The sequence below is a fragment of the Trichechus manatus genome, unplaced genomic scaffold (genome assembly GCF_000243295.1).
Source record: "Trichechus manatus latirostris isolate Lorelei unplaced genomic scaffold, TriManLat1.0 scaffold00146, whole genome shotgun sequence".
Classification (NCBI taxonomy): Eukaryota; Metazoa; Chordata; class Mammalia; order Sirenia; family Trichechidae; genus Trichechus; species Trichechus manatus.
This window is the reverse complement of record NW_004444082.1, coordinates 5,056,713-5,080,478: the sequence shown is the minus strand read 5'-3', so window position 1 is coordinate 5,080,478 and position 23,766 is coordinate 5,056,713. Positions and strand designations below refer to the sequence as shown.

At 40.2% G+C, this 23,766-nt stretch overlaps 1 protein-coding gene across 1 annotated transcript in view; it reads left to right on the top strand.

Annotated features, from left to right (window-relative positions):
* Nucleotides 1–23,766, top strand: part of PIEZO2 (piezo type mechanosensitive ion channel component 2) — a 680,804-nt gene that overhangs the window by 649,475 nt on the left and 7,563 nt on the right. Inside the window, exons 41-45 of the mRNA XM_012558213.2 lie at nucleotides 13,028–13,186; nucleotides 14,578–14,725; nucleotides 19,952–20,140; nucleotides 20,499–20,591; nucleotides 21,755–21,927. Of these exons, the coding sequence (XP_012413667.1) occupies nucleotides 13,028–13,186; nucleotides 14,578–14,725; nucleotides 19,952–20,140; nucleotides 20,499–20,591; nucleotides 21,755–21,927 (762 nt within the window). The remainder of the gene's footprint in view (nucleotides 1–13,027; nucleotides 13,187–14,577; nucleotides 14,726–19,951; nucleotides 20,141–20,498; nucleotides 20,592–21,754; nucleotides 21,928–23,766) is intronic.

Below are 23,766 nucleotides of genomic sequence, written 5' to 3'. Positions count from 1 at the left end.
GAATATCAGTTGAGATGTTTCAACAAATGGATGCAGCACTGAAGGTGCTTACTCATCTATGCCAACAAATTTGTAAGACAGCCACCTGGCTCACCGACTGGAAGAGATCCATATTTGTGCCCAGTCCAAAGAAAGGTGATCCAACAGGATGCAGAAATTATTGAACAATATCATTAATATCACACGCAAGTAGAATTTTGCTGAAGATCATTAAAAAATGGTTGCAACAGTACATCGACAAGGAACTACCAGAAATTCAAGCTGGATTCAGAAGAAGATGTGGAACAAGGGATATCATGGACGATGTCAGATGGATCTTGGCTAAAAGCAAAGAATACGAGAAAGATGTCTACCTGTGTTTTATTGACTATGCAAAGGCATTCGACTGTGTGGATCATAACAAATTATGGTTAATATTGTGAAGAATGGGAATTCCAGAATACTTAATTGTGCTCATGAAGAACCTGTACATAGGCCAAGAGGCAGTCATTCGAAAAGAACAATGGGATACTGTATAGCTTAAAATCAGGAAAGGTGTGCATCAAGGTTGTATCCTTTTACACTACTTTTTCAATTTGTACACTGAGCAAATAATCTGAAAAGCTGGACTATATGAAGAAGAACAAGGCATCGGTATCGGAGGAAGACTCATTAACAACCTGTGATATGCAGATCATACCACTTTGCTTGCTGAAAGCAGAGAGGACTTGAAGCACTTACTGATGAAGATCAAAGACTACAGCCTTCAGTGTGGATTACACCTCAACATAAAGAAAACAAAAATCCTCACAACTGGACCAATAAGCAACAGCATGATAAACAGAAAATATTGAAGTTGTCAATAATTTCATTTTACTTGGATCCACAATCAATGCCCATGGAAGCAGCAGTCAATAAATCAAATGACATATTGCATTGGGCAAATCTACTGCAAAAGACCTCTTTAAAGTGTTAAAAAGTAAAGATGTCACTTTAAGGACTCACATGCACCTGATGCAAGCCATGGTATTTTCAGTTGCCTCATATGTATGTGAAAGCTGGACAATGAATAAGGAAGACCAAAGAAGAATTGATGCCTTTGAATTGTGGTGTTGGTGAAGAAGGTTGAACATACCATGGACTGCCAGAAGAGTGAAAAAATCTGTCTTGAAAGAAGTACAGCCAGGGTGCTACGTGGAAGCGAGGATAGCAAGACTTTGTCTCATGTACTTTGGATATGTTATCAGGAGGGGCCAGTCCCTGGAGAAAGACATCATGCTTGGTAGAGCAGAAGGTCAGCGAAAAAGAGCAAGACCCTAAATGAGATGGATTTACACAGTGGCTGCAACAGTGGCCTCAAACACAGCAACAACTGTGAGGATGGCACAGGCAGTGTTTCATTCTGTTGTACGTAGGGTTTTATGAGTCTGAACCAGCTTGACGGCACCTAACATAACACTCATTCAATCATTTTAATTTATTGAGTGCCTACATTGTATAACCCATAGAACAATTACTTTTGTATTGTCTAACCAAAAAAAAAAAAAAAACAGAACAAACCAGTTGCCATCGAGTTAATACAACTCATAGTGACCCTATAGGACAGAGTAGAACTGCCCATACGGTTTCCAAGGAGCACCTGGTGGATTCAAACTGCCAACCTTTTGGTTAACAGCTGTAGCTCTTACCCACTACGCCACCAGGGTTTCCTGTATTGTCTAACAGATGCTAAATTTGTGCCTTGTAAAAAGTGGGCCTTTCTTCTCTTAAAAGCTGAGATTATTCTCTTTAAGTACCTGTAGTTTCTACTTGAACTCTGAGCTTTCCCTGGAATATCCTTCTTTCCATCCTTATGTGGCTAACACTTACATGTCCTCTTCCAGGAGGCCTTCTGTGGCATCACTGCCCAAGTCAGAGGTCCTTTCTCTGTGTTCCTATAGTGCCCTTTATGTAATTCTGCCGTAGTGCTTATCTCACTATATTATAATTGCTACATTTGTTGTCTGTCTCTTCTAATAAACTCTGAACCACTTGTGATAAGGATGTCTTTCATCTCTGCATCCCAGCATCTAGCCAACAGTCTTGCCAGTGCTATTCCAACTATGATCTGTAGACCAATACCAGTCTATGAAATGCTTGTTACTGGTCTGGTATGAAATAAATTTAGAAATTTTTAGAGTGTTTAGAAACTTTTACAGCAATATTACAGAGTAAATTTCGTCTATTGAATCTAATTAAAAATGAGACTGTATTTTATATGTCTTTGTTTTTTTATTTTTTGGTAATTCGTGTTTATTTTGTTTTACAAAAGTATTGGTTCACAACAAATGGGAAATTAAAAAATAATAATAGCTGATCCTTCATCAGAGTTTGAGAAGCAGTCATCTAGTTCATAGTAAATAATAAATGTTGCTGATTGAGTGAACAAAAGCTTCACCTTTTGTGACTTAAGATCATGCAAAGCAAATTCAGTTGAGTACCTGCCATATCTAGGGCAGTATGTCAGGCACAAAGGGACATGACACCAAAGGAAGAGCACAAACCTGTCCCCAGGTGGGGAGACCTACACAATGAGCTCCCAGTGTGTAAGGCACTATGAAAAACACTAAAATAGGGGCCCAGAGATCATCTCTATCTCTTGGATCTCACCTCTAAGCCTCACCTAATGGCCATTCCTAGCATAACAGGTTATTCTATCTTTATTTTTTAATATTCAATTTGAGATATATTTGGATTGACGAGCCATCTGTCTTTGTTGCTAGCATGTTAGTGATCCATAACGTAATTTCTTGTCATTTCAAACCATGCTGCATTACTTGCTCGCATTCTAAGTTGCTTTTCCTCCTTCAAATATTGTTACTGAAAATTTAATTCATTGTTGTGCAGGGAGAAAACAGTTTATTAACAGTCATAGTTGTCCAAATCCTTTTAAACCAAGAAAAAAGTAAAGGAAGAAATAAATTAGGAGTCTTCTAACTGTGCAGAAGAAAATTATGGCTGCCAGTCATATTGCTGAGCTTCAAAAAACACCAATAGCTTGAATAATTAATATGATAAGTGGCTTTTTTCCATGTACATGCACATCATATATTCAGTAAATATTCAGTGTTTGCCTACAGTATACAAAGTTCTATGGCTGTAGGTGGTATAAGGGACATAGCAGTGAGTTAGGCGTAAATCCGCCTTTAGTAACAATGAAATATGTAGAGACCACCAAAGAGGTCTTCCAGTATAGGACAACCTCAATGCCCGTACTTAAAGTCCATATGATTACTTAAGGCACTATAGATGAACTGTTGCTTATTCCAAGTTGATAAACTTAATGGTTGTGTGGGGGAGGGGTATTTTTTTATGGGCAAAATGTGAGTGGGTCCTTATATAAGGAATATTAGGCAACACAGTTAACAATGTCTTTGAGTATAGTTTTGACAGATACAGTAGAATTCTTCTCTTAGTTACTTAGTGCTGCTGTAACAGAAATACCATAAATGGGTATTTTTTTAAAGAACAGAAATTTATTTTCTCATAGTTCTGGAGGCAAAGAGCCCAAATCAGGGTCTTGGCCATTTCAGTTCCTTCTTTGGGGTAGCCTTGGGCATTCCTTGCTTCTTTGGTCTTCCTTGGCTTGTAGATGTTCCTCACATGGCATCTGCTTTCCCCCGTGTGTGTCTCTGTGTCTATCCTGGTATTTTTATAATTCAGAAGTGATTAGGTTTAGGATCCACCTGACACTGGTAGGACCTCATTAACATAACAGAAGAAAACTATTTTCAAATGGGATCACAAGGTACAAGGGCCAGGTATTCAATACATATTTTGGGGAAAAACAATTCAATTCATAACAATTACCCTCCATATAGTTTCCATACCAATTATCTGTAAAATATAAGGACATATCTGTCAAGAGCTGAAAGAATGTTCTTTCCTGATGCTCTACCAATACAGAGAGTTCCTAAAAAACATAAGGGAACAGATAGTTAACGTGGGCTCTCTGTAAAGTATCTGATGTTTTTGTTGATAGTTTGTCAAGAAGTGTATCATGGGCAAATATGGTTAAATTAACTTAATAAGTACTAAAATACCAACATTCTCTTCTGTTCAGTAAAGACATATGAGTGGTGATATACAAATTGAAATTTCAGAAATACTTACTGGGAAAATTCTATATGTGAAACATTTTCACAAAAGCTGATATTATTATAAAAACATAGAAACTTAACTTGTAGTTATCTGGTTAGGGGTTGTTGCATCAGTAATTTTCAAGTTTGGAAAATGATCTTCAAAAAGAAGCCTTAAAGCACTGCTTATACTTTGGCATGCAGCTTTTATGTTTTGGGCTATAAAACATGAAAAAAAAATATTTTAATCTTAAAAAATGTTACTTCAATTGTAAATAATCCTCAATATTGTTTCTATGCTCTAGAATGATCTAAAATGCCTTTCAAAAACAGAATCGCAGGTGTACTTTATCCAACTGAAAAAGAGTCTAGGGTAAGGGGTAGGCTCCAGAATATGCATTTTTAACAAGTTCCCCGGGGGTGTCAAGTTCATTAAGTAGATCTTCTGTTATAGATCTTTTTATGGGTTCACTAGTATCAATTTGGAAACCCTGGTGGCATAGTGGTTAAGAGCTATGGCTGCTAACCCAAAGGTCAGCAGTTTGAACCCACCAGGTGCTCCGTGGAAACCCTGTGGGGCAGTTCTACTCTATAGGGTCTCTATGAGTCGGAATTGACTTGAAGGCAATGGGTTTGGTACCCAATTTTAGTATCAGTTGACCACAAAGTACCTGAAACTATTGAATGAGTTTATATTGATGGATTAGGTTTTTTAGGATAAACCGTTCAAATACTGATGAAAACTCCCAAGTAAAACATAAGCATAGCAGGTTCTAAACTCTTTTTACTCATTCAGTAATTAACCATGGAACACAGTCCTTTTTTAGGATCACTTACAATTTATGGTTCACTCATTCATTCATTTACTCAAAAATATTTATTGACTGTCAGCTACTTATGATCATCTCAATAGATGCAGATAAGCATTTGACAAAATCTAACCTCCATTCAAGACCCTAGGGAGCAGTTCTACTCTGTCCAATATAAGGTCACTATGAGTCAGAATTCTATTTGACAGCAATGGGTTTGGTTTGGGTTTAACTTCCATTCATGATAAAGACAGCAACTATGAGTAGAAGAGGACTTCCTTAACCTGATGAAGGGCATCTATAAGAAAAATGATAGTTAATTTCATTCTTAATGGTGAAGGACTGAATTCTTTCTCCCCAAAATAAAAAACAAGGTATGGATGCACACACTTATGAATTATATTCAACATTGTACTGGAGATTCTATCCAGAAAAATAAAGAAAGCAAAAGAAATAAAAAGCATCAAGATTGGAAAACCCAAATCAGTTGCCATTAAGTTGGTTTCAACTTATGGCGACCCTATGTGTGTCAGGCTAGAGCAGTGCTTCACAGAGTTTTCAATGGCAGATTTAAAAGAAGTAGATTTCCAGGACTTTATTATCTGAGGCATATCTGCATGAACACAAACCTCCAATCTTTCAGTTAGCAGCCAAGCACATTAACCATTTGTACCATCAGATTGGAAAGGAAGAAGTAAAATTGTTTATCTGCAGAGGGCATTACAGCTATGTAGAAAATCTGATGGCAGCTACCAAAAAAAAAAAAAAAAAAAAAAAAAAAAACAGCCAAAAATAATAAATGGATTTAGGAAGGTTACAGAATGCAAAATCAATATATAAACATCAATTGTATTTCCATATACAAACAACAAACACTCAAGAATTGTGTAAAAATGGCATGGCAGCAGTATCTGACCTCCTCTAACTTCATAAGGGGTAAGGAAAATCAAGATCAACAGCCCAAGCCTAATTCCTATGAGGCAGAGGTCAGACATGCCTCCATCCTCCAATCTTTTACCAATTCTGACACCAACTGTCTCTCTCATGGCACTCTGTATTTCTCTGTTGGGTTCAGTAATTCATTGCAATGGCCACACGTAACTCACAGACAATATTCATGATTATGGGGTTTATTAGCAAAGTAACAAGTTACAGTTCAGGTTCAGGAATGCTCAGGATACAGTTCTTCGATCAGGACAGCCTCTTCTCAACTGCCTGCAAGCATACCTCTCTCTGGCCCCTCAGCCTCTTGGCCCCTTGGCCCAGCCTCTGCCCTGCTTCGACAAGGGTTTCAATGCTCTTTTAGCTCTGCCTGTAAGTGCCCAGAGGCACTCCACTCCACCAGGAAGCCTCCTACCCGAAGGCGGTCAGCTTTCTCACTCTATGGGTTAGGAAGCCTCACTGCAGCTGTCTTGCTCTGGTCTCCTGACTCTTTCCATCTTGTGCCACTATCTCTCACTGTCTTCCATGTTACAGCTCCTCTTTCCATCTTCTGGATCTAGGAGGTTCTCAGCACAGGGATCTCAGGTGCAAAAGATGCACTCCACTCCCAGTGCTTCTTTCTTTCTTTTTTTTTAACTGTTGTACTTTAAGTGAAAATTTACAATTCAGTTTAGTCTCTCATACAAAAATTTATGCATACATCATTATGTGACACTAATTGCTCTCCCTATACTGTGATGGCACACTCCTCCTTTCCACCCCTGATTTCCCGTGTCCATTCAACCAGCTCCTGGCCCTCTCTGCCTTCTCATTTCACCTCTGGACAGGAGCTGCCCATTTAGTCTCATGTATCTACTTGAGCTAAGAAGCACACTGTTCACGACTATCATTTTTGTCCCATAGTCCAGTCTAATCTTTTTCTGAAGAGTTGGCCTCAGGAGTGGTTTTAGTTCTGGGTTGACAGAGAGTTTGGGGGCCCAGCTCTTCTTTCTTGGTGGTATCGAGATCCTCCTCTTCTCTGCGATTGTCTGCTCTTCTGAGCTCAGCAGGATGGCAAAACTGACCAGTCCCACTGAATGAATAATTTCTTGAATAATTCCTTTTACAAGGATCAGCACACAGCTGGTTCCTATGAGGCAGAGGTTAAAGATGTCTCAAATGTCCAAGTCTTCCAAACTCCTGTTCCACTCCATCATCCCTAACATCAACTACCTCTCCTCGCCTCAGTACACTCCCTTTCATATTTGGGTTCTGTAATTCACTGAAACTTCTCATAGAACTCATGAACTGTATCTCAAGGAAATGGCTCATGTGGTTGTGGAGGCTGGCAAGCCCCAAATCCATGGGTCAGACATCAGGCTGAAAGCTACTCTCAGCCCACGTGGCTGCAGGGGCTGACAAACCCAAAATGGCAGGTCAGATGACAGGCTGCTGGCTCACAAGTCTGTGGAAGCTGGCAGACCAGGTCAGATAGGCTCCTGGCTCAAGAGGTTGTCAAAACCCATTGCCATTGAGTCGATTCCAACTCATAGCAACCCTATGAGTCAAGAGGCTGCAGAAGCTGGCAAATCCCAGAGTTGGTAGGTCAGATAGCAGACTGCTGGATCAAGCTCCAAGAACCGGAGGTCAGGTGATCATGAACTCGATGCGGGATCCAGAGTGAGAGAGAGAGAACTTTCCCAGAGCATTCATACCCATTAGATGCAGACCACACTGCCAACAAAACTCCCCGTACTTGAGACGGCGGTGATTTGAGTCACACCCTTTAATAAGGGTAGTGACGGAGGTAAGGGTGGTGATTTGAGTCACACCATCTAGTGGGAACTCAAGATACATCCCTAACCCTACCTCATTAACACAACCACAGGCATAGAGGCTAAGATTCACAACACATCACAAAATGGATGATAATTACATCAGATCACAAAAGGGAGGACAGCAATACAATACTGGGAATCACGGCCTAGCCAAGTTGACACATAACCCCAACCATCACAGGTTCTATATGCCTTATTTGCATAGTCCCACACAATCATTGTTGACTGACAATCAATGATTGACTCACATTCAATCATTGTGTGTGAATCACAAAGACTATGGCTAGAAGGGCCGTATTTAGTGATTCATTGCACTGCAGACCACTCCCTGGCTCTTCTCGCCCTTGTCCCTTTCATACTTGAAGGATTAACTTCCCCTTCCCGACCATTTTACCAGTCTAAAACAGTCATTAACAATTAGTCCCTGAGAAGAACAAAAAAGTCCTAAGGTGAGGTTACTCAGGTTCTAGCCATTCTGGTTTGCTGCAGTTGTCCATCTGATCTGGTCAGGTTTGCCAAAAGTCCATCTCATCTTTACTTCTTGTCGCCTCTGATAAAATTTAACTGAGAGAAGATTTTTCCCTTGCGCTCAGTCTCAAGGTATCAGCATATAATGTTAGATTTCCCCTGCTGCATAACCCATTTGTTCATTCCTTTACCTTCAGCTATTATTTCTCCTTCCTTCCATTATTACCCAAACTTTTCCACCTTGGGAAGGGACATCAGATTCAGCTGCTGTGCCAGTCCAAATTGCTGATAGCAAGCTGAAAGAATTGAAAAAAATTCAAGTCTCAAGTTGCAATATTGTAGAATTCTATGGGGAAAATATTAAACGATGCAGGAAGCATCAAAAGAAGATGAAAGAAATACACAGAGTCACTGTACCAAAAAGAATTGTTCCATATTCAACTATTTCAGGAGGTAACATATGATCAAGAACTAATGGTACTGAAGGAGGAAGTCCGATCTGCACTGAAGGCATTGGCAAAAAACAAGGCTCCAGGAACTGAAAGAATACCTATTGAGATGTTTCAGCAAAAAAGATGCAGCACTGGAGGTGCTCACTCGTCTATGCCAAGATTTGGAAGACAGCTGCCTGGTCAACTGACTGAAAGAGATCCATATTTGGATCCATTCCAAAAAAAGGTTATCCATTAGAATTTGGAAATTATCGAACAATATCATCAATATTACACAGAAGTAAAATTTTGCTGAAGGATCATTCCAAAGCAGTTACAGCAGTACATTGACAGGGAACTGCCAGAAACTCAAGCCAGATTCAGAAGAGGACATGGAACAAGAGATATCATTGCTAATGTCAGATGGATCTTGGCTGAAAGCAGAGATTACCAGAAAGATGTTTACCTGTGTTTTATTGATTATGCAAAGGCCTTCGACTGTGTAGATCATAACAAAATTATGGATAAACTGCAAAGAATGGGAATTCCAGAACATTTCATTGTGCAAATGATGAACCTGTGCATAGACCAAGAGGCAGTCATTGGAACAGAACAAGGGAATCCTGCGTGGTTTAAAGTCAAGAAAGGTGTGTGTCAGGGTTGTATCCTTTCACCATACTTACTCAATCTGTATGCTGAGCAGATAATCTGAGAAGCTGGACTATGTGAAGAAGAACGGGGCATCAGTATTGGAAGAGGACTCATTAACAACCTGCAGTTACACAACCTTGCTTGCTGAAAGTGAAGAGGACTTGAAGCACTTACTGATGAAGATCAAACACTACAGCCTTCAGTATGGATTACACCTCAACATAAAGAGAAGAAAAATCCTCACAACTGGACCAATAAGCACGATAAACTGAGAAAATATTGAAATTGTTAAGGATTTCATCTTACTTGGATCCAAAATCAACGCCCATGGAAGCAACAGTCAAGAAATCAAACGACGCATTGCACTGGGCAAATCTGCTGCAAAATACTTCTTTAAAGTGTTAAAAAGCAAAGATGTCACTTTGAGAAGTAAGTTGCGCCTGAGCCAAGCCATGGTGTTTTCAGCCACCTCATATGCATGCAAAACCTGGGCAATGAATAAGGAAGACCGAAAAAGAACTGATGCCTTTGAATTATGATATTGGCGAAAAATATTGACTATACCATGGACTGCCAGAAAAATGAACAAATCTGTCTTGGAAGAAGTAATGCTCCTTAGAAACAAGGATGGTGAGACTTTGTCTCACATACTTTGGATAGGTTATCAGTAGGGACCAGTCCCTGGAGAAGGACATCATGCTTGGCAAAGTAGAGGGTCAGCGAAAAAGAGGAATACCCTAGATGAGACAGATTGAGACAGTGGCTGCAACAATGGGCTCAGGCATAACAATGATTGTGAAGATGGTGCAGGACTGGGCAGTGTTTCATTCTGTCATACATAGGGTCACTATAAGTCGTAATGGACTCGATGGCACCTAACAACAACAACAACAAAACAGTGTTTCAGGGACTATGCTAGGCAATTTATATATGTTAATTTTTATAATAGCCTTCATTTTAAAGAAGAAAGCTAGGTATATTTTTCTCCCATTAGTATAAGGATACTAGTTCAAAATGAGTAAATTAGTTGGCTTGGGGCACATTCACTAGTTTGTGAAGAATATTAATTTGCTCTTTTTTTCTTTTTAACACTCTATGAATTTTTATTAAGCTAAGAAATAGGCTTTCCCCGGATTTCCCAAGCATGAGACAGTCTTTTCATACAGTCTGCCATGAGACTTTAAAAAAACTCTCCCTAAGACAATGTGAGTGGAATAAAATAATCCTCCAGTTGTCTAAGCATTGCTTTTGGAAATAGATACTTGTTGACATTATTTTCAATCACCTCATATGCATCCAAAAGCAGGACAATGACTAAAAAGACCTAAGAAGAACTGATGCCTTTGAATTATGGTGTTGGTGGAAATATTGAATATACCATGGACCGCCAGAAGAATGAAGAAATCTGTCTTGGAAGAAGTACAGTCAGAATGCTCATTAGAAGCAAAGATGGCGAGACTTCATCTCACGTACTTTGGACATGTTATCAGGAGGGACTAGTCACTGGAGAAGGACATCATGCTTGGTAAAGTAGAGAGTCAGCAAAAAAGAGGAAGACCTTTAATTAGATAGATTGACACAGTGGCTGCAACAATGGGCTCAAGCATAACAATGATTGTGAAGATGGTGCAGGACTGGGCAGTGTTTCATTCTGTTGTACATAGGGTTGCAATGAGTTAGAACCAACTCGAGGGCACCTAACAATAACAACAATGCTTACTGACATTAATCTCTTATCCCCCTGAAATCACCATTCCATGTATGTTGGTATTCAGGTAAAAGTTTGGCAGTACTGAGGGAAGTCAATAAGTTTTGGAAAGATGTGAGTACCTTCAGAACTCTGAAATAGATTTCAAGCATGAAGGCAAAACAGAAAGAATGACTGTTTTACTATTCATTTATTACTCTTGTAGATGAAAGCACAGTTTTGGACCAAAGAGTCAAGGAGTTCAGTAGTCTACAGTAGCCACCACCAAGCTACTGTACAGTCCTACCCCAGGGTTTCATGAGTTTAACAGTAGCAGAGCTCTGTGAGTGACTGAAACTTAAAAGACTAAAACAACTAAGAACTTTTCCATGCACAAATGCACAAATAGAGACAAAGCTGGTGTTATAGATTCAATTGTGTCCCCCAAAATATGTGTTGTAAATCCTAACTACCATACTCATGGTTATAATCTCATTTGGGAATGGATTTTCCTTGTTATGTTAATGAGACAATATCAATATAGGGTATATTTTAAGTCAATGTCTTTTGAAATATAAAAGAGCAGATTAAGCAAGGAAGCACGGATGGAGGGAAAGATACACGCCACATGATCGCCAAGGAACCTGGGAATAGAAGCTGAGAAAAGACTAGGACCTTACCCCAGAGCAGACAGAGAGAAAGCCTTCCCCTAGAACTGGCGCCCTGAATTCAGACATCTAGCCTGCTAAACTGTGAGAAAATAAATTTCTGTTTGTTAAAGCCACCCACTTGTGGTATTTCTGTTATAGCAGCACTAGATGACTGAGACAGCTGGTTTCTCGGCAGAGGGGACTTTCTAAGGAACATAAGTGGGACCTCTCATTGTTGACTCTCTGTAGAGTCCCTGAGGCACCCAGGAAGGCCAGGTCTCACAGCGAGACTCCAGCAGTGCTCGTGTAGGAAACAGAGTCAGCTGAGCTCCCCTCCTCCCCTCCAATTAGATGCTCCCAGACACGTAGTCCACACAGTCATGGCTTCTTCTAGATCTTGTGAACTCAAGAATACCTATTTTCGGTTTTAAAAAGATCAAACATGACTTCTTCTAATAACAAAATTAAAATTTAATATGACTTTTAAATCCAAAATACAACACAAAGAGTAATATGTTGCTTATATAAAGACCTGTAAATATTGCTCATAATTTTAATCACAGAGAAGATTACCCTACAGTCTTGCCAAGTCTTATTTTTATTTTCTTGTGTGTGTATGTATGTGTGTACTGATGAGATTTAAGACTCTTGCATTTGCAAAATGCTACATTTATCCAAAGTTAAAAATGGTCCCAGAGCTCATCATTCTTTGCAAGTGTATTCTAAATTTTCCTAGTGTGAAATTTAGTTCTACTAAGTTCATGCTCAAATTTATTCTGTATTCATGAACTGTATAGCAATATGGGTCTCTTCAGTGACTATTCACTCCTATTTCTAATATTGAGGACGTCATTTGAAAAAGAATGGTTAGATCATGGAGTCATATATTTTCAGAGCTAGGGAGAATTTTCAGTTAAAGATAGTGATGTGTTGAGATTGACTTTTTCAAGGTCCCATAGCTTGTAACCAGAACTAGAACCAAACTGCAGGTGTTTTGAAACTTAGTCCATTACCTGTTTTTATAGATGTATAGAAGAAAAAAATTGCCCATTTCTCTGAATTCTTTATCCACGTATTCCAAATTATGGATCCTTTTAAGTGAAAAGTGTACCTTGGTTCTTTCTTTTATGAGCTTTAATTCAGACATTCTATGGTAGCTGTCTCACCCATGCTGTAAGAAACTATTTACTAGTCAATTCACTTAAAAGTAATTTATTTAATTATGGCCTAAGCAACTGAATAATACACTAGTACATTGGAGGCACCATTCACAGGGAAGCTTTTTTTAATTATTAGATCTTCTTACCCCATCTTTGGCCTTTGAAGTGATCCAGTGTGTATAGAAAATTCCTTAAAATACTCTTGAAGTGCCCGGGAGGCTATTAGGCTTTTCTTTTTTTTTTAAATCCTAAGCTGGTGTCATTTTGTACCAGGAAGTATCCATTCCTTCATTCGTCTGTATTTTCACATTTTAGGAAATTCAGCCAGAATCTGGTTGCTCAGCTTTGGTATTTTGTGAAATGTGTTTACTTTGGATTATCTGCCTACCAAATCCGTTGCGGCTACCCAACACGAGTCCTTGGAAACTTCCTCACAAAGAGCTACAATTATGTCAACCTCTTCTTGTTTCAAGGGTAAGTTTACTCTACGTTGTCACCATCACTTATAAAGATGAGACTGGCAATTGATAATCATTTGTTTTCTCCTACCTGGGGACAAATGGGAAGGGTAGAAATGCTGAAATAAAGCAGTTGGTAACTCACAGTGTTTGGCAAGAGAATAATTATGCCTCTTTAAGCACATTTCTATGTGTAGTTGCCACACACTGGCCAGGATGTTCCAGGACCATCCACATGGGTTCATTTTCTATTTTAGTATCCCCTATAATTGCTGTGATAATATTTTAGAACAAAAAACAGATATGCATGAGTTAAGCATTAATATACTTCTTTGCACAAGGGACAGAATACTTGGAATCTGGACGATTCCAAAATACCTGGCCAGCTTGGTGTCAAGTAAGTTCATTCATTGCAGAGGGGTGTTTATCCTACATAATACCAAATGGAATGACACATGACTTGATTTTTCCTGGTAGTAAATTAGCTAGCTACTCAAAAGAGGCATATTGGTTCTCCCATATGATGATTTAGTGGCAGTATCTCTTCTCAGTTCCCTGGGAAATGATGCCACGTTATAAAAGGTGTGGTTACATGTGGCTCCACTGGCCTCTTCATGGCGCTTGGCCTGGGAATGAGTAGCTCAGCACAGGGAGAGCACTCAGATGTCGAGTAGTGTTTCACATAGTGCTATACTGTGTCCAGGTTGACATCTTTTTCAGGGATTGGGTTATTGTTCATTCTGAGGTATAATTTTTGAGTGGTAACCCAAACTACTGTGAGGACACTGGGATTATCTCAGGTTTTCAAGCCTGGGAGAAGCTCTGTGACAGTCAAGAAAAAGGAACATTCCCCCAGGCCCCAGAGGAGCTAAGCCAAGCCATTCCCAACTGAAATACAAGTGGTCCAGCCAGAGTCACGTCAGTCTTAGCAAGCCCATTGCTGTTGGACGTGCCACTCAGGACCGAGGACATTCCCGCTCCAGCTGACTTCTCTTGTTTGCCCTCATCTTTTGCTGACCACATCTATAATCTTCACTAACTCATTCTACAACAAAACCACAACTCTACCATTGTGAATAATTTTCAATAATCCTATGCTCAATAGATTCTCATAACATACACACATAAATGTAAAAAAACTGGTTCATCTCATAATGAATTTGAAGAGGAAATCCCAATTTGTTAAGACTATTGTGGAAAAAAGGAATATAAAATACTAGTCCATACATTGGACTTCTAATGAACAGCAGTTGTTTTCCAAGTATACTTTTCCTGTAAGGGTTGCCTAGAGAATTTTTCATAAGTCTTGAGGGCTAAAATAATTCCAACAGACATGAGCTTCTGGGATGAGAAGGATGATGGGGCCATCCCTCAATTGTCTCTGTAATATGATGTGATTCCTGTCAGGTTCCGCCTTGTTCCATTTTTGACTGAGTTGAGAGCTGTGATGGACTGGGTGTGGACAGACACTACCCTAAGCCTTTCCAGCTGGATTTGTGTGGAGGACATTTATGCTCACATATTCATCCTGAAGTGTTGGCGAGAATCAGAAAAAGTAAGAAACCAATAAAAGTGCCTATATCCCTGTTTGTTTCTCTTCAGTACAGGCTATTTATAAAATTAAAGTGAAGTTCTGCAAGTTTTGTGGCCAAATAAATGGTGGTGGAGGCAAAAACAACTAGGACCTGTAAATGTCCCATCGATTTCCAGTCCAACTAGAGTAAGGAATTTTAGACTCACTGCTGCCTTTTTCAGCAATATCATCCAGGTGTTTTCTTTTGGCAAGTGTATATTGTAGTTCTTTTAAGAAAAAGAAATGATATATTGTTGTATAACCCAATAATTCTTAAGTGGTTATATAGGAGCAAGAGGGAATGTGGTTTGGTGGGAAAAGTGGGGTCAGGTGGCTTGGATTCATGCACACTCTCTGACTCACACTTTATGAAGGACAAATAATTTAACCTTTTTGTACAAAGGAAATTGAAGTGCAAACATTTTCTTATTCTGTTTGGTTGAATATTAAGGTTTACAAATGGGTAGAATTGCTATTATTTAATGGATTTTTAAAAAGTTTAATATATGGAATAGGAGCCTGATGCATAACTGCAATAGAAATACCCAATAAACATTAGCCACAGTGATATGAAGTATCTTTATTATCATCTCGGTACTACCCTCTTTGGAAGAGTCCCCTGTAATGCATATAATTTGGAATGTTTTCTTCAGCTTCTGTTAATTTCAGCTTCACAGTTAGGGGTTGCATTGTGTTGTGGCCTTGGTATTTATGGGGTTTGTGGGAGTGAAGTTGATGGGGGCTTGCAGTAGACTGAAAAGCATATTGGCTTATCCTGACTTTTAAGGAATCCACAGGCTGGTAGACTTGGAGTAGGAAAGTTGACATGATGACAGAATATGGGAGCCACTCTACCAACAGACATTGAAGACAGCAATCAGAACGACAAACGAAATCATGACACGTGAGGAAAAGTAGGGAGAACTGAGAATTATGTGGTCTGAAGTAGAAAAAAATGGAGGGAGACAGAAATAACATCTGTTTTCAACTATTTGAAACGTTGACAAATAGAAGAGAAATTAGAATCAATTTGCACCACTCAAGAAAACTGAATTAAGTAGGTAAAAATCTCCCGTAGGTTTCAACAGAATATAAAGAACTTTCTAACAATCAAAGCTACCACCAGCTCAGAATTGGCTGCCCTGGAAGATTATCACCAAGAGATGTCCAAGTACATGGAAGATCACACAGAGAAAAGGATTCACATCATAAAACATCTGGCTAGAAAGCACTAGGTCTCCCTCCAGCTCCTGGAGTCACCAGTTCAGCAAATATTATATCATTAACCTAGTGCTGCTAACAAACCACATAGATAACAGAAACTTAGTGGTTTAAAAGAACTACCGTCTTATTTGCTCACAGCTCAGTGGGTCGGCAGTTTGGGCTGGGCTCCACTGGACACCTCTGCTGCTGCTCTGGCCGGGTCACTGCTACGGCAGCAGCCCAGCCAGGTCTATATTTTGTTGGACGGTCTCACTCAGGTGTCCAGCTCTTGGCTGGGCCTCTTTCTCCATGAGCGTGGTCATGCTCAAGGAAGCCAGTGGGGCTGCTTCCCATGGTGGTAACACATCCAAAAGAAGGGAGAAGGAAAGTGTAAAGTACCCTAACCATCACATTCACCATGTTCTGTTGGTCAAAACAAATCAAAAGTCCAGCCTAGGTTCAAGGAGATAGAGAGCTTGGTTACAGGAGTAGCAAAATCATGTTGCAGAGTGTCTTAGTCTTCTAGTGCTGCTATAACAGAAATACCACAAGTGGATGGCTTCAACAAAGAGAAGTTTATTCTCTCACAGTCAGTAGGCTAGATGTTCAAATTCAGGGCAACGGCTCCAGGGGAAGGCTTTCTGTCTCTGTCAGCTCTGGAGGAAGGTCCTTGTCATCAGTCTTCCCTTGGTCTGGGAGCATCTCAGCACACGAACATCAGATCCAAAGGACGCACTCTGCTCCTGGCACTGCTTTCTTGGTGGTATGAGGTACCCAAGTCTCTCTGCTTGCTTCTCTCTTTTATATCTCAAAAGAGATTGGCTTAAGACACCATCTAATCTTGTAGATTTCATCAATATAACTGCCGCTAATCCATCTTATTACATCATAGTGATAGAGTTTACAACACATAGGGAAATCACATCAAATGACAAAATGGTATACAATCATACAATACTGGGAATCACGTCTTAGCCAAGTTGACAGATATTTTGGGGGGACATGATTCAATCCATTACACAGAGGGTCATCCTTACAGGAATGAGATAAATTTGAGGACTTTTTTTTCTTTGTTTTGCAATGTACCTTAAATATTTACTAAGCACCTCCTATGTGCTCGGAGTTCTGCTGGACATGAGAGATAGACTAGTAATCGAAACATACAATGTTCTCCACTTTCATGGAACTGACAGTCCATTGGGAGAAACAGATACTAATGAAATAATCACACAAATACATGCAGTATTTGAGAATGCACTGACAGAGGGACACATGATATTCTGAGAGCAGTGGACAAATCTATGCTTTTCCCTAACTTGGATGAGGTCATCAGCAGAGAGCAAGAGGGAGAGATAGCATTAGAGGGGCAAGAACCTGGCCAAAGGGCCCTGGCAGCCTGTCTACTGGACAGCATTTCACCTGGTTACATAAGACGGGCTCTTATACGGGTGCACCTCATTCAGAGCAGACCCACAGAATGACAATGCCCAGTGTGACTGTGCCAGTGGATACAGGGCCACCTTTCAGATAAGAAGCTGGGGCTACTCTGGTCATAGGCTTATAAGTACCTATCAGTGCCTTTTGCCAACAGGTAACAGCATTCTTAACATGATCAATGAGGCCGTCATGCCATTGTCCTTCCTCCTTATGAAGGACAGGGTGGTTCTGACCTAGAAAACCAGGCATTTCTGCCAAACAAAAGACTTGCAATAACCTTTTATTTTTTATTATGAAATAAAAAGCCTCATTTTAATGTATCACCTCTGATTAAATCTATTTCCGAAAAATCAGCCATTGAAAACCCTATAGGGCACAGTTATTCTCTGACACACATGGGGTCACCATGAGTTGGGGTTGACTTGATGGCAACTGGTTCTACTTAAATATACACCTCTGTTTCATGTTAAACTGATAGCTATCTCAGAATATCAGCCTTTTAAATCATTCATGCTAAAACTTCCTGAGAAATTTAGGTATGTAGGAGAGAAGTCTTAAAGGAGTCTAAACAAACCTGACACTAGTTACTACTGCACCGGATTTGACCCCAGGGCATTACTAGAGACAATCACTTGTCTGGTATGGGATGATTAGTAAGCTCTTTCTTTTAAAGTAACTTTTCTTGAGGATTATTTCATATCAAACTTAATATGGATATAATTTTTAAAGCAAGAAAAATTTCCTGAAAGGCAAAATGTTGGCATGAGCTTACACATTGCAGGCCACTCACTTGGATTAATACTTTACACTGATTTCCACATAGCCACTTCCCAAAGCACAGTGGGGAGCTCATTGGAAATGTAGCACAGCAGGAATGGGCAAGGAGGCACATGGTAAAGGCTGAGTTACTTAGACAGGATGAGGGAGCGGCACAGGCCAAGAGGTGGACGGTCACTTTGAAAAGCGAGAGACAGTCTCAGACTTACAGATGGGTCAGAAGGCGTCTGCCCTGTTCTCCCTGAGAAATGTGTGAAGGAGTGAGGGGGATGATGGAGAGGGTGGAGGAGGGGTGCTGTGAACCCCCCGATGAGAGTCTCAGAGAGGTCCGTGTGTTCCTGCACCAGGCAGGGCAACCAAAAAGACTCTTGGCAGAGATTCAGTAAATTTCTTCAGCTCACAAAAGTCTTCATTGTTTAATACTAGAGTGCTGTTGAGAGTGGAATGAGAGGCAAATTTTCTACATTGGCCAAATGAAAAATTATGAAGTAGTAAAACTGCGTGTATGTAAGCATGTGTATGTTTCCTTTCAAAACAGAAAATTATGGTCAACAGTATCAAATTCCAGTGCAAATATATCAAAATACACTGCCACCATCTGAGCTTAGTACACCTTTCCGAGTGCTGAATCATGTAGAGGATTATCTTGCTTGCAGTGAGTGACTGATGCTGTCCGTATCGGCTCAAGTCCACCATCCAGTCAAGCCTCCATTCCCATGTTCCTGGTACCATCTTTGGCAACCACTGATTGTCAGAGCTTTTAAAAACCTTGTGGCAGAGCCCCTTAAGTTCCTCAAGGACATCCCCACTGACTCCTAGACCTCTCTCCTGGTCTGTGACCCATAGCTCAGTGCCTACAGATGGGAGTGGGATTATTCTTCCTTACCTTAACCTATTGAGGTGACCTGGTCACTTGTAGGGAGGGTAAGACCCAGGGTAAATCACGCTGTTGGGCTGGAGAGTGGGGACTACTATCAGGGTATACTAACTCTGAAAAGAAAATAGGTCACCAAGGAATATTTAATCAAGGAATATGCAGATAGATCTTAATGGTTTTAATCCCAGAGAGCTGAGCCAGATCCTGCCTTCCCAGGGCCTCTAAGCACAGTGCTTAGTGGGTCCTTAATGGACATATACTAAAGTGAACAGAAGTGATTCCAGCCCTACCAGCCCATGGTTCTCTACAGAGCACATCCCTCCCTGTGACACATGTACCGCCCCCCACACACCCACTCATACACAGCATCCAAGCAAGCGCCTCTACTGAAACGCTGGAGATGACTCTTCTAATATATGAGGCTGATTTTTGGGCTTGAATGTTGTCTTTGACAGCGTGTATCATGAATGGAATTAAAAATGTGTTTTCTCACCATTCAAGGTGGGGATGTCAGCTGAAATGCACAGATACTGAATATTTAGGAATCTAAAGTAAAATATCTTTTCTCCTGCATGATCTCTTAAAACCAGGTTTATTCAACAGAATATTTGATCCATTGGTCCATAGGTTCCTTGCCAACAAATTCCACAAAACAATTTTGAGAGAAAAAGCTGGTAAGGTAGTGCTAGCCTCACTGTGGTAACAACTTCAGTGTGTAGTGAGCTCATTAAAAATCACAGAACACTTTCACCTTCACCACCAACCTTCACCCTAAGGTTGGGACAGGGTTGCCACCCTTTCCATAGCAAGCAGAGTAGAATCAGAGTACATACGAGCCCCCAGACTCCTTGTGAAGAGCATCTGCCCCCTCCCACCTCCACTCACCAGTAAACACTTTGCACGCTCTGTTGCAGAGGTACCCTCAGCCCCGGGGACAGAAGAAGAAGAAGGTGGTGAAGTATGGCATGGGTGGCATGATCATCGTCCTGCTGATTTGCATCGTATGGTTTCCTCTTCTCTTCATGTCCTTGATCAAATCTGTCGCTGGAGTGATCAACCAGCCCCTGGACGTCTCTGTCACAATCACCCTGGGAGGATATCAGGTAATGCATGAGGGGAAGCTCATCCTGGGCTCAGCCTGGGTGTGGCTGCTCTCAGTGTCACCTACCTACTGTGATGAAAACCTCCTGTGGAATATTTAGTTATGTTTTGCGTACCCAATTGTTTTACCCAAATTTGGACTGTTCAGCAAATTTGTGACATCTGACATAAGGTGCAGAAGATGATGAAAGCATTGTTCTGTTCTGGTTTTAAGTATAATCACTTCAAAAAGAGATCTCTTACGCCAATTTCCATCTGGGTACTCAGTGGATGATATTCCATGTAAATGCTTTTCTTTTAGCCTAGCATGCAGAGAGGCCCCCATGAATGCTGACAATACCATGTACCTTTGTTTTCCAGCCTATTTTCACCATGAGTGCCCAACAAAGCCAGCTGAAAGTTATGGACCAGCCAAAATTTAATAAATTTGTGCGTTCTTTTTCTAAGGACACAGTAAGTAAACGCATATAGTAGCTCTCTATGAAAACCTTTTATCTAGGTGACTGGTTGTTGTATTATTTAATACTGCGCCATGGGCTGTGGTGGGGGAAGGAGGATTTTTTAGCATTTATCAGCCATAGACAGCAGGTTCCTGGCTACTGGCCAATTTGATCATCTATGAATGTATATCTATATTATTGGAGATAAGTGTTGATTGACATAATTTGAATTCAGAACATTTTAACATAAGCTCAACAAATACTGATTCCTTTGACCAATAGGCCTAGTGTGGGAATCTATCCCAAGGAAGTAATTCAGTACATGGGAAAGCTGTATGTAGGTGTTTTATATTAAGGCATTCTCTATATTAGTGAAAACTGGATGCAACTTGAAGGTTCAGCAAATAGGAACTGGTTGTGTAAATCATGGTAGCTGTACTCCATGAGGGACACGGCACTGGCTCGCTAGAGTGTAGTGGGAGAAGACAGGACTTCCACTTTTTGTTTATTTAGGTGCTATGATGTGTAAACGTTTTCCAAACGACTTCTTTGGTAATAAAAAATCATCATAACGAACACTATAAATGAGGTGACAATTTCTTAAGATAAAACATCATAATGTTCTGGTGGTAGAATTGTGGGTGATGTTACTCTTTTCCCTATATTCCAAACTTTTAATGATATGATAACATTACTTTCATAATTAGAGTTTGTTTTATGAATAATACATTTTTATTTAGAAAAAGTGATCAGATGCTTTTCTTTTGTAAAATTACCAGCCTACCGTGCACACTGTCAAAACTAACCTCGAGGATGAGCAGCTATTAGGTCAGGACCAGGATGTCCCAGTGGATTAAACTTTGGTTTTCAATGTTCCCTAATAGTTTCCCTCAGTGGCAAGGGAAAATGATCCTAAATTGTCTGGGTTTTCCTTGTTCACTTCGAGAGACTGAGCCGTTTACTTGGTGGTGGCAGCACCCACAGTGGGATGGGGCCATGGGCCTACAGCTGCCCCTGCCTGCCTAGTGCAGCAGAACACTCATGACAATCAGTCACGCAATGTTTCCTTTCAAAGGGAGAAGTCTCTATACAGTCAGTTAGAAGGTGGAATAATTCTTTCTTTATGCAGCATCATGTGTATGATCTATTTATGCATGTGTATTTGTGCCCATACAGGGTGCTATGCAATTTCTAGAAAATTATGAAAAAGAAGACATAACAGTAGCAGAACTGGAAGGAAACTCAAATTCTTTGTGGACCATCAGCCCTCCCAGTAAGCAGAAAATGATACACGAACTCATGGACCCCAGTAGTAGCTTCTCAGTTGTTTTTTCATGGAGTATTCAGAGGTAGTTACTGTATTTCCATGCAATTTCTCCCTTTCCCCAATCTGTACTTGGGGTGGGAGGGTGGAGGGATATAAAGAGATAAAAATTAGATTAATGTGGATCTTATTTCATCATTATAACCATGGGAACTTTCTGTTAAAGTTAACATTTTTTGTTTATTAAATGATGAATTGCCCAGTAATCACTTACAAAAACAAAAAGAACAAAGGACTTCTTAGCATTCCTTTCTTCTATTAATTTCAATTTTTTAAAAGAGGCTGGCAATGAGTTCTGTGGGCAAGAGAGAGAGAAGAGGCAGAGAGAAGAGCAAGAAGACAACCATGAGTCTGGGTAAATTGTAAGGCTTCCCTTAAAGGTTCAAGTTTGAGCTTATGAATGAAGAACTTGCTGCCTCCACAACCCAGACTTTCACTGAGGAAGCCTCAGCAGAGCTGCTCCCCAAACAAGAGTGTGAGAGCAGTTCGGTGGTGCCTGAAGTGGGAGTGCTGATGGAGATTCCTTCCCAGCAAACCCAAGACCATGGCTAGCATGCAGCCACTACTTCCGTCTTCTCTTGTGTACACAAAGCATGTCTTAGAAAAGTTCTTATCCGAAAGTAACATCTAAAAGCGCAGCATTTGGGGGAAGCAGTAATGGGGGCTCCAGCACAATACACTAGTTGATTAGCTTAGTTGCTTTTATCACAGTCTTATAACTCTAGACTGTAAGCGAGTTCATTTGGGCAGTGAAGTAACAGGTTCATTTGAGTCCATGGTAGCAAATTCTTCGTTGGAATTAAGGTCTTCTTCTGACAGGTGCAGAAGAAAGCCTTCTAGAGTCTAGAGAAAACTTACAAGGAAATAGTAAAGAAATACGTTGAAGGTGCTTATTCAGAATTTGAAGAACTCCTTATTCAATCTCATTTTTCTCCTTTTAAATGTTCCAAATGCCTCTCATCCAATTCTGCATTAACTGGCCAAAAATTTACTTCATAGCCTTTTCTTTGAAGAGCCACACACACAAAAAAAAAAAAAAACAGTGAAAATCAACCTCTGATTGAACATTCATTTTGTTGTTGTTGTTGTAATTTTTTAATTTAATTTTATTTTTGGTGAAAATATACACAGTAAAACCCCCTCCCATTCCATAGTTTGTAGATGTAATGAGTAGTGACATTGATTACATTCTTCACATTGTGTCAACATTCTCCTTATCTCTATTCTCTAGTTGTTACACTTCCATTTACTTAATCTCTCTGCCCCCCAAACTTCTCACCTATCCTTTAAAACATCTGTTGCCTCTTTGATCATATATAGATATTTTTCTTTTTTAAAGAAATGCAATACTCAAGGGTGACAATCTTTACTCTGGGCTTAACTGTAACTTAGTTAAAGCTGACTTCAGGGGATAGTTTCAATTCATGGTTTGAAGACCAGCTCAGGGCCATAGTCTCAGCAACTCCTCCAGCCTCAATAGGACCAGTAAATCTGGATTCATTAAGAATTTGAAGGTCTGAGTTCCGTGGCCACCTCTGGTCTAGCCAGTTATGAACAAGGAGGCAGAGTCACATGGTGCAGAATTTGGCTAGTGTGGGTGTGACACTGTCCTGTGTGAGGGAATGTCTCAAGGAACAACTTTTTTTTAAATTGTACTTTAGATGAAGGTTTACAGAATAGTTTATCATTAAACACTACACATATTGTTTTACGACAGTGGTTAACAACCCCACTACATGTCAACACTCTCCCTTCTCAACCTTGGGTTCCCTATTACCAGCTTTCCTGTCCCCTCTTGCCTTCTAGTCCTTGTCCCTGAGCCATTGTGCCCCATTAGTCTCGTTTTGTTTTATGGGGCTGTCTA